Consider the following 12,395-nt stretch of genomic DNA (forward strand, 5'->3'; position numbering starts at 1 on the left):
TATGGTGTAACATGGTGTTTCTCTGGAAATAAAACTTATAAAGAAAAGAAATATAACAGCCAATGGGGAAATAAAAGCCAATTCCATATTCAATATTCTTACAAAATATAACCATCATTGCGTTCACAATTGCGTCTTGGCCCTCTCCCCTCTTAAAGTGTCATGAAATATTCCTAGGATACGTACAAAAGTTTGCTAATTTTGTGGGGTTTGCATTATTTTTCGTGCTTATTTTGTAAGAACAGTTGTTTTATAATATCAAATAAAACCAATTTGGAAGAAAAAACAAGAAATTAGCGAACTCTTGTGTACAACCTACTGCTATATATGGCCCCATAAAGGGGACGTTAGAAGGTTCTTAGATTTCGGGTTCTAAATTTAGACATGACTGAAGAAATGACATGAGTGAAAATCATATTTTATTAACTTAATGAATCCATGATATTGAATAACGGTTCTTTTATACAAATTTATTACAGTTGTCCTTCAGCTGCTTTGACTAAAGCTTCACCAACCTCAACTGCAATTTGACCTTCTGCTAATTTTAACGTATCCGCTCCAGCAGACGTGACATCAGATTGAGCTTTTGACAAAATATCACGGGCAGCTTGCAAGTCTAAATTCTCAACAGGAACAGCCTCCTCGGCAAGGACTTGGACTATAAAAAAAAAAAAAAAATTATTATGAAGTTTTTACATTTGTAGAAAAGGCATATGCATCAATGAAATTTAAACAGCCCTTTTTGAAACGTTTCGTATGCAGTTAGAGCTTGAGCATATAGCTGGACAGCCAATATAGCTACATTTTGCTAAGTACGAATAAACTTAAACCAATACTCTAAGACTGGAGGGGAGCCAGAAGGGCGTGGGGGCTTGTCCCCCAAGAAGGTCAGAAGTTGCACTAATTAAAGAGGGGGGGGGGGGGGCTGGGGGAAAGGGAAGAGCGAAAAATACCATAGAGGGAGCCCATGTTCCGTTGGTGCCCATATCTACAAACATAAATTATATATCTGCTTCTGCGAAAAAAAAGACACCAAGTGCCCCAGAACAAAAAACACTGTTAAGTCACGTTAGGTTTATTTTTAATGTTAATTGTTATTTGGTTTCAAAACGGCACTTTTTGAAACTTTTGGTTTGCAGTTAGAGCTTGAGCATATAGCTGGACATAAAAAGGTCAGAAGTTGCACTAATTATAGGGATGGAAGGACACTAAGTATCATTGGGGGAGCCCAGTTTTCGTTGGTACCCACATTCATAAACATAAATTCTATGTCCAATTCTGCGAAAAAAAGATCCTAAGTGCCACAGATCAAAAAGAGCTGTTAACTTACGTTCGGTTTATTTTCAATTTTAATTGTTATTTGGTTTCTACCATGGATTTGATTCCGAAATTCAAGAGTCGGCTTGTCATATTGAAGATTACTAGGATTTGAAATGGAATATGAAAAAAGATCATCCATAGCATGAAAATCATAAAGCCCCTAAAAAAGAATCCATGTTACAAAGTAGAACAAAGAATAAGAAAGATCTTCCTGTCATTAAGGGATGTAATTTATGATGAGAGCACAGAAAGGTCTAGGCTAGGCGCGTATACAGGATATATTCTTTTGAGGAAGAGATAAATTTACCAAAGCAGCCAAAATAGGGAATCATATCCTAGAAAAACAACAAAAGAGGTTATATAGAAGAATCTTGGCAAAACTGTGATAATTCAGAAGGCTGGACCATGCCCCTATGCCCCCTGACAAAGACAGGTTTTCAATAAATGAACAAAAATGGCCTCAAAAGGCAATACTTTCATTAAATCAGAACGGTTTTGGGTCTTAAGATGTATCCCCCATAGATTTTAAAAATACAAAGCCGTTATCACGGGAGCCCGCAGGGGACGACGTGGGACAGACGAAGATTTTTAAATTAATGATTTAAAGGTTGATGTAACTACAGTCTAGACAAACAGCTGCATACTGAAATGGACAAGAAATTTCAGAATACCATGACTTTTAAGAATATTAAATCATTAAAAACCAACATTCTGAAATATCATAAAGCCTACACTGACCAACATTGAATAATTCCGAAAAAATGTAATCACAACAATAATAAAAAAAAGAAAAAGAAAAAAAAAAGTGAAAGAATCAAGTTGTATTTGCATATAGGTCCATATCCAAATATGATTAATTAAAAAAAAGAAAAAAAGAAGGTTTTCTGTAAAGAGTGAAGCAGAAACTTAAAACAAATATAACTTTTGCTTTGCTGATTATGCAAAATATATCTACAAAAGCAGGTAAAACAAACTGAGTCCTGATATTTTCCAATATCTGTGGAATTGTAAAAACTAGCCCTTACTGAAGTTTTGCATTTTTTTCCCTTCCTGAAGCAGTTTAATTTTTTAGTCTTTCCAGTCATTTCTGTGCTGTTTTCTTTCTTGTCATTTTATTATCCTTCCAACTCTGTATTTTTTCTTGTGCTTTTTGTATTTGTGCATGGTAAGATTGTGCATGACAAATCTTTATGGATCTTGCAAAACCCTTTTAAAATTTTTATATGGGAACTGAGGCCCTTAAAAAGGATTTTGGTGGCTCTGGTGCCTCTACAAATTGTGAACCTATGGTTAGACTATGATCTGCTGGGACCCCTCGTCTTGTCAAATTGTGATGTTCCTTCAAAATAAACCTAAAACTTTCTCTTAACCATGTTGATTGTATACATAGTCAAAGTAAGACTTTATGGTCCTATCTATGCAAAGCTAAAATGCTTAGAAGTAGGATCTACAAAATTCGAGGATCATATCTCAAATCATTGATTTTGGAGAGGGATAGGCATTTTATTGAATGGAATAGGCCCACAAAAGGCTCATCAAAATAAAAACGTGTTTCAAGAAGAGAAACTGATAATAAATGGCATGTCTGCACACAGGAGGGAAAGATGGGGGGGGATGTTCAATGAAACACCATTCAGGTATTTGTGCAACTATGAAGGATTGTAAAAGAAGTATTACAGTACAAGAAAGATCGAAGGGAGAAGAAAAAACTAAGTTATAATAATCCAGTTTATCCAAGTAAAATTTACCTGATGAATCATCATTAACAGTAACAGTGCCACTAGAAACAAAATATTTCTTAGTAGATCCATCCTCTTGGTAAACTGTAACAACACCCGGTTTAAGGACAGCTAATGTTGCAACATGAGCAGGAAGAATGCCAAAACTTCCACTAAAAGATGGTACATCTACTTGCCTGATATTGGCATTGTTATAAAATACCTGAAAAAAGAAGAAGTGTTATTAAACAGACTTTTCGTCAGTATCTATACAAGGACAAATTTGATGATTTTAGCATTTGATTTTTTCTAATAAACAAGCTTAATTTTCAGATTCTTAAGGCTTAATTCTGTGTCAAGCTTAAATTTCAAAAGTTTTTGAAGAATTCTAAATTTCTGAATTATTCTTAAATTTTACAAAATGCACATGAGCTTTACATGTCAAATTTTTTTGGGAAGTTTCAAATGGTAAAAAACAAAAACGAAACTGGATTTATAAAGCATTTTCAAGTGTTAGCACAAGGTTCATAAGCTTGACTTGTTCTTAAGACACACTTAAATTCTAGGACTTTTCATTGCATTTCATCTGTCACATTTGTCATTTATTTTATTTTTCTTTACTTTTCATTTTTCAGAAAATATATCCAAATCAAATTCCAACTTCACAATAATTTATACATACAATTGAATACTTTTCAGTTACAGTACTACCAAAAAACCGTCTAAATAATTCTATTAAAACCGATTCGCGTCTCAATCATAACATCTAAAAGACTGCACACATTGTTTCCTTTAGTAAGTCCTTTATAACACTGTTCTAAAAACAATAATTGAATTTTTTCAGAGAAAAATGTAACAACTCGCTGCAGAACCAAGCTGTTTAAGACCAACACAGCTGTGCACACTCCACTATCACCCTAACCTATTAAAAGCTTCAATCTTTACTCCCTCCCATAAAGTGCTTATTTCCTTCAAATCCTTTCTTATGCTTTCTTCTCACCCCATTTGGGGATGGTCTGCTTTTAGTCAATGACCAGAAGAACAGCCAAAAAGCAGTCTCAGGAAATCCATTTGTAATACATGGGCTAATCATCTTGGGTTTCTTTCAGTATAGTCCAAGAAAGTGAAATCAAACCAAATTTTTTGTATATCATATTGTTTGATACATGGCCGGTTACACAAGTATTTACACTATTCTGAGACAATTCCTCTAGAAAACATGTAATACATCTTTCCCAACCTTTCAAAGTGCCTATGTTTCAGAGCCATAATTAACCACACTCATTACCATACTACTACTACTACTAGCAACTCACCGCAGCACCAAGCCGCCTGAGGTCAACACAGCTACGCACGCTCCTCCTCCACCCCAATCTATTCAAAGCCTCCCTTTTACACCTGCCCACGAAGTTCCCATTTCCTTTAAATCTTTTTTTATGACGTCCTCCCACCCCAGACGGGGATGACCTGCTTTCATTTTAGCCCTAGACGGTTGGCCAAAAAGAACAATCTTTGGTAATCTGTCATCCTTCATCTGCACAACATGCCCTAGCAACCTCAACCTTTCTTTCATTACAGCCCTAGAGAGCGGTATTGAACCACATTTTTGTATAGCTTATTGTTAGATATATGGTCAGTAAGCCGGGTACCCAGAACGATCCTTAAGCAATGTCTCTGGAAAACATCTAGCAAATCTTCCTCCGCTTTTTGGAGCGCCCATGCTTCAGAGCCATATTTGACCACTGTCATCAATGTAGCTTCTAATATTTTTCTCTTGATCCGCAAACTTATCTTCCTATTCTTCCAGACTATTTTTAACTGTGAAAAAAACACCCTGAGCCTTGGCTATTCTATATTTAACATCTTCACTACTCCCACCATCTTTACTGATAGTACTACCAAGGTAAGTGAAGCTGCCCACCAATCTGATCAATCTTTTCATTACCCAACATCACCTTTTCTTCTTCACTTATTCTTAGCCTTAGTGACTTAGTCTTCCTAACATTAATTTTCAAACCAATTCTAGCACCCTGAACTCGCAAAACCTCTAAACTTCATTCGTTTTGCTCACACTTTCATCTAGGATTCTTAAATCATCAGCATAATCTAAGTCCAGGAGACTTTTTCCTCCACATTTGATTCCGTGGTCTCCCATGGCCCTTCCTGTGCTCCTTAAAACAAAGCCCATCAAAATAATCCATTATAAAGGGACATTGAACACAACCCTGCTTAACTCCTGATTTAATACGAAACTAGCTGCTAGCCTCAGTTCCTACCTTAACCACAGCAGTGTTATTCTCGTACATAGCACTAATCAAATTACTGTATTTGTCTGGTGTTCCATACAAGGATAAAACCTTTACTAAAGCTCTTCTATTAACATATTCAAACGCTTGCTCATAATCTATAAAACTGAGAACCAAAGGTGTTTGAAAACTCAGACACTTCTCAATTATTAGCCTAAGAGTGAAAATTTGGTCGACACATCCTCTACCTTTTCTAAAACCGCACTGTTATTCTCTTAAAACTTTGTGTACAGTATCTCTCAGTCTAAAAAGTATCATACTACTTAGTAATTTACTATCTGCAGAGACCACACTCATGCCTCGATAATTACCACTGTCACTCTCATCATCTTTCTTGAAAAGTGGCTTAACTTAGGTTTTCCAAGAATCGCTAGGTACTTTCCCTTTTTCAAAAATCATATTAATAATATTCACTAACTTATTTCTAACCTCAGAGCTTCAAATATTTTAACCTTAAACTGTAATATCATATTCCTATTCTTTCAAACTTTTTCCAACTAAAACACATTATTTTACTTTTCACTAAACCACCATCTTTACTAACAATACTACTATTGGTCCATCTATACTAACACTATCTATACAAACAATATTACTAACAACACTACTATTGGAAGTGATAATAACCATTTAATTAATTGTCTTATTATTTAAAATTACATCTTCCTCTCATTTATTACTGGTTTAAGCAATGTAGTCATCTTAGTATTAACTTTCAAACATATTCTTACACTATGAACTCTTCAAACTTTAGAAAATTTGAATATTTTGCTAACATTTTATCTAGTATCCAATATGAATTGTGTGCTTACCATTTTTTGGTGAAAACGAATAAATAAATAATAAACACCTAGTAGAGATTACCTTTGCATTTGATACCCTGCTATCCCATAATCTTTGCAATATTCTTTAGGACAAAGTCCATTGAAATAATCCATGTGAATGGAGAATGCACCCCTGCTTAACTCCTGATTCCATATCAAACCAACTCCTAACTTCACTTTCTCTTTTAACTCTTAATATTTAGGAGAAGTGTTTTAGATACTGAAAAGAAAAGCACCTGCAAATATTGGTCTCTATCACCTAAAACAATTCCATGCATGCTGAATGAAGTAAGAAGAGCAATGATGAAACAGAAAACAGCATGGGCCAAGTATGTAAAAAGTAAATGTGATGACCAAGATGACAGGCTTAAGAAACACAAAAACATGCTAAGAATTTTGACTTGAAAGGTTGCAAGGGACCCTGAAGCAGCAATTGCAGCACAGCTAACTCTAAACAAAACCCCAAGATGTTTTGGTGTCATGCTTCAGCAGGTCACCCATCCAGACAAGATATCCCAGATCTAATGAGAGAAGATGGTAAAAAGCTTGAGATACAAGAGAAAAAGCAAACCACTAGAACTCCAGCTATGGTAAATTTCTCCAACCCTACACATAACCAACACACCACCCTCTCTACCAGAGCCATTAATCCCAGAACAAATGGTCATGCCATTTATTTGTAAAGATGACCCCAAAATAAGCTTAATAAGCTTGATACTAAAAGAGCTGGTGGACCAGATAGCCAACAATGAAGACTGTTAAAAGAAATGGCTGAACACATTAGCAAATGACTGGAAGCAGGCTAATAATAAGCTAATACACAAGAAAGGGAGGAGAGACCTTGCCAGCAATTATTGGCTTATAACTCTCACATTGGTTGTATGTAAAGTACTTGAGGGCATCATAAAGGAAATTACATGATAGAGGAAATTACATTGCATTTTCAGATTATATTTCATCTCTTTCTATACAAAAGGAGTTACAGCAATCTAATGCTACCATCGATGGATCCTTTGATTTTATTAAGCAGGCCCTTATAGAAGGTAAAGATCAATATGTACCAAGATATACTAGTAGACAATTTTTCAAAAATAGACAGATCCTTCCTTGGTATATTGTACAAATGCTAAAAGAAAAGGGTGATAGGTGGCATGATCATTTATGATTTAAAACCTTTGATTCTTGGTTAAATTATAAAAGAGCTAGAAATAGAGCAACTAAAGTCCTTCGTTTAAATCATCAAGAGGTGGAGACAAATGTTAGAGCATCAGTCCAAAGTTGCCCAAAAAGATTTTGGAAATATGTAACAAGGAATCAAGTTTCACAATCCCCTTCCTTTATAGATCCTGAAACCTTTTCACATATAGATGATGATTTTGTAAAATCACAACTTTTCAATAAGGTATTTGGTTCAGTTTTTACTCAAACACACACCAAAACACACACACAGTTCACTCCTCCAGATTTAACAAAAGAATTTGATGATTCAGAGTTTACAGTCCAGCAGGTTTTATCTGACACTCTGAAATCTAGATCCAGGAAAGGCACCAGATATTGATGGATTTTCCAATGTGATGTTAAGTGAACTTGCATCAGTGCTTGCTGGACCACTCACATATCTCTTTAATCTTTGTCTCTCATCTTGTAAAAGTCCTTCAGCATGGCAAAGAACTATCATTAGGCTGTTGCACAAGAATGGTTCAAAGTCCCATTTCAATAATTACAGACCAATTTCAAATACATCAATCTTTTCCTGTATAATGGAGAAAATTGTGGTGAGTAGAATCCAGGCACATTTTGAGAAAAATAATTTATGGCATTCTGCTCAGCATGATTTCTGTAAATGACAATCTTGTAACACGCAACTTCTTGAGGTGATTCATGACTTTCAATTGATGTCTGATAATGGTATTTTGTTTGATTGTATTTACATTGACTTTTCCAAAGCATTCAAGAAAATTTCCATCCTACTTCTGATAAACAAATGTCAACTATATGGTATTGGCCCACAAACTAAAGCATGGATAATGGATTATCTTACAAATAGAGCCCAAGAGCTTGCAGTAGGTGATGTTTTGTCATCACCTATGTATGTCATAAGTGGAGTTCCACAAGGCAGTTGTCTTGGGCCAGTACTCTTCTGCCTTTTTATCAATGATTTGCCAGGCGTTGTTAGGAATTCAACCATAAAAATGTTTGCAGATGATGTAAAAATCTACAGGTCAGTCATGAGTGAACATGAGATTTCTTTACTTCAAGAGGCTTTGGTTGCTCTGGGCCAGTGGTGTACTGCGAACTCTATATTCATTAATGAAACTAAGTGCAATACTGTACACTATTTGCGTAGACTCCCTCTACATTACCATTACTTTGTTGTTGGTAAATCCATTTCAAGTGCGGAATATGTTTGTGACATTGGGATTTGCTTTGAGTCAAGTCTCAAATTTAATAAACACGTGTTGGATATCACCCATAAGATGAATTACCAATTACTACGTCTAAGGTGTACTTTTTCTAAGTTTAATCTTCATTCACTGATTTCACTTTATGTATCCACTGTACATCCAATACTTGAGTATTGCTCATCAGTATGGTATCCCCTTAATAAGAGAGATAGAGAGAGGGTTGAGAGAGTGCAACATAGGGCCACCAAACTCATACCATACCTGAGTCATCTACCTTACCACCAGAGAATAAAAAGACTACAGTTGCCTTCTCTCCAGTTCAGACGTGATAGGCCTGACCTAATAAATATATTCTACATTGTTAGGAACATCGATAAGACCACCCCAATTCACTTTTTCAGAATACAGTAATACCCGTAAACACCATCACAAAATTTACTCATCATGTTCACAGTAAAGATTAGGCCAAAACACTTTGTCTAGCCAAGTGTGGAAGACATAGAATTTACTTCCATCAGAAATAGTTGCAAGTACCACAGTTGAGTCTTTCAAAAGTAGTTTAGCCTCTACAGATTTCTATACTAGGTCCTATCACAATCCATTTGAGAATATTTTTACGTTTTTACTAGCTGATTTGTGACAGTGTGTTTTCAGTTATTTGGGTACACTACTATATGTTTCAGTTACTGTATGTTTTTGTTATGTCATTGACATTGTTATAGACTTTTTTATAATTGTTTAGTGCAACAAGCTTGTTAAGCTTACCGTATTTTGGTATTAATAATAGTAATAAACAAAACACTCATCTCCCACCTAAAAAAAATCAGTTACTTAGCAAAAGCCAACATGGTTTTCAAAATGGATGTTCAATTGATACTAATCTAATTGAGTCTTACTAGTCTTGAGTCTTGAGTGACTAGACTCCTAGATATTGATCTACCAGTGGATTTAATATTACTTGACCAAGCCAAATTCTTTGATAAAGTTCAACACCAACTACTAATTTTGAAATTAAAGGCATATGAAGAGCACAAAGATATTGTAAATTAGATAGAAACCTTTTTACAGGAATGGACTCAGAGTGACAATGCACTACTACAATAGCCATGCTTTCTTTTCTCAATTGCAACCAGTCAGGAGTGGATTACCTCATGAGACCATTCTTGATCTTACATTATTCAACATGTATACCAGCTATTGTGCAACCAACTAGAAAAACCCTTTGATACTATACATGGATGACTGCAAGCTCCTAGGACTGGCCCAAGACTATATAAACAAGAAAATTTGAACCAGCTATCCAAATGGATATCAGATTAGCATCTAGAGTTTAATGGCTAAGAATATAAAGCCCTACATTTTGGACATAACAATCAAAAACATCAATATCATTTAGGGGACACCTGGCTTGAAGAATTATGTGAGGAAAAGGATCTGTGGGTCATTGTCAAATATGAATTGAAGTTTTGTTGTCACACATAGCTGAAGGTGCAAAAATAAACTAAGTCCTTGGGCTCATAAAACAAACATTTAGCACCAGGAAGCCAACTATGATAATGAAGCTTTATAAAGCCAGGTTTACCCTTGCCTAGAATTTGGCATGATCTGAGCCTCTCCTAGCTATAAGATGGAACAATTTTTAGAATGCTCCAAGATTTGCTCTCTTGAACACAAGAGAGTCTTCAAAGAAGAGCATGAAAGTGTATCCAAACACTTCCTGACAAAACCTATGAAGAATGTCTCATTTCACTCAAACTTCTTTAATATACTACAAGAAAAGATTAGACATTAATAGCAACTTGTATGCTGCTGGAAAGTGACTTATTAGGTCATGTCTTTTCCTTGTCCCTCTGAACCAAGGGCAAACCAGGAAGCTGCAGTCTCCCATTGCACTAGGCACAACTGCTAATACTTTTTCTCAGTTGGATCTGTCCTACACTAGAACAGCCTGTCTAGAACAGCACAAAGCCTCAAACCCTTCAAGAAAGGAGTTGATCAAGACTTGGTTAATGCTAAATGGAGGCTAAACTGGGATATCAAATCATAACTGCAATGCCACCAGCAATATTTTTCTAAAAGAGGTTAAACACCACCTAATATTGCTAGATATGCAATTTAAGGTAATAGTAAAAAGTTATTATGAAAATAGAAATCTGTAGAAATTTTTCAAAAAGCCAGAAAACCCCTCAAAAATGATGTTAGTTTTACTGTCACATAATTTTCAAGGGGGGTTTTAGGCTCTTTTCAGAAGTCCTGCAAAATTGTTTTTAAAATAGACCAACTTTTAACTATTAAGACAGAAAAATAATCTGTCCCACACTCAAGCAGCCTGTCTAGAACAGCCCAAAATCTCAAACCCTAGAAGCCTTCAAGAAAGGAGTTAATCAAGACTCAGTTAATGCTGAATAGAGGCTTAACTGGGATATCAAATCATAACAACAACATCACCAGCAATATTTTTCTGCAGGAGATTTAAGGTAGGCCTAATAGTAATAAGTTATTATGAAAACAAATTTGTAGAAATTTTAAAGAGCCAGAAAACCCCTCAAAAAAGATGTTGGTTTTGCTGTGACATAATTTTCAAGAAGTTTCAGGCTCATTTTAAAATTTCTGCCAAGATGTTGTCAAAATAGGCCAACTTTTAACTGTTAAGACTAAGAAAATAGGCTAATAATTAGGCTTACCATTCCTGAATCAGGTACAAATGATATTTTTTTTGGTAAAATTCTACTTTAGCTACTTTTGGTTATCTTGAGAAGGGGTTAGGTTAGGAAAATGAGACTTTCAGGGATGGGTCTACAGGCTCAAGTAGGTCCCGGGAAGGTATTTTGAAGTACCTACCTCCTCTCGTTCTCCCTCTAGAGGGTCATGAAATTTGCCTACATGACAGGTCTATACCCATTGAAATTTTTACAAAACAACATTTTACCTTAATTTTCAGTTATCAGTTACTTTTTCTCTGGCTTTAGCTCTGAAAATGCAATTTCAGTTAATTGAGCAGAATTTTAAGACATAAATAGTTTATTTACAAAATTTAGGAAATGTATTTGCATATTTTTAAAACCTTATAAATTGGGATTGAGCTAAGTTGTGAAGCTGAAAACAATTTTGTTGTACTTCATTTAAGCAGAAGATCTATTTTGCATGGTTTCACTTCTATAGCTCACATATTTTTAAAGGTCATCAAAGGTCAGGACCCTCTAGAGAGAGAAGGAGTGGAGGTGGGTACTTCAAAATATCTTCCCGGGACATACTTTAGCCTGTAGACCCATCCCTGAAAGTTTCATTTTCTTAACCTAACCCCTTTCCAAGATAGTCAAAAGTAGCTAAAGTAGAATTTTACCTTTTTTTTTTCTCACAAGACAACTTTTTAAAAACATATTTTTAAAACTTTGGTTAGCCTACTATGGAAAGATTTACTTTTTGAGGCCCCAATAATGGTTTAAAATGTAATTTCCATCAGAATCAATTATTGAATTGTGATGTTTGATTTCATCCTAGCTATATTATGTTAAAAAATAGATATCTGCCTTCTTTTTTTAATTTTGTTTCTACCCTTACGATGAATTTAAAATATTCTCAGGCTGTGGCTTGTTCTCCAGCTTATCAAAAAAAATACAGACCTGAGAAGGAGCAGCAAACGTAAAAGCCATTTGTGAGGCATCTCCAGAAGCATACCTTCTTAAAGATGAATTAAATGCTGAACGTAAAAGCTTGAGACTGGATTTAGAGACAGACATTCTTAATAAAAAAAAAAATATTTTATTTACTGTAGAAAAATTTTACGACAGCGTTGTTAGGAGGTTGCCAGCAAAGAATTAA

The 12,395-nt window shown here is 35.1% G+C and overlaps 1 protein-coding gene across 1 annotated transcript; it reads right to left on the bottom strand.

The window, feature by feature from the left end:
• Positions 1-402: 402 nt before the first annotated feature.
• Positions 403-12,364, bottom strand: LOC148955790 (ATP synthase F(1) complex subunit delta, mitochondrial-like). Its single transcript, XM_089104299.1, has 3 exons — positions 12,197-12,364; positions 3,069-3,261; positions 403-658 (listed from the first exon to the last, which is right to left on the bottom strand). Exons 1-3 carry the CDS (start codon positions 12,311-12,313, stop codon positions 474-476), a joined length of 495 nt encoding a protein of 164 aa, XP_088960425.1. The 5' UTR covers positions 12,314-12,364; the 3' UTR covers positions 403-473.
• Positions 12,365-12,395: the final 31 nt, after the last annotated feature.

This window comes from Artemia sp. Qi Xiang Cuo, chromosome 2, assembly GCF_049724085.1.
Source record: "Artemia sp. Qi Xiang Cuo chromosome 2, ASM4972408v1, whole genome shotgun sequence".
In the NCBI taxonomy this organism is placed as follows: Eukaryota; Metazoa; Arthropoda; class Branchiopoda; order Anostraca; family Artemiidae; genus Artemia; species Artemia sp. Qi Xiang Cuo.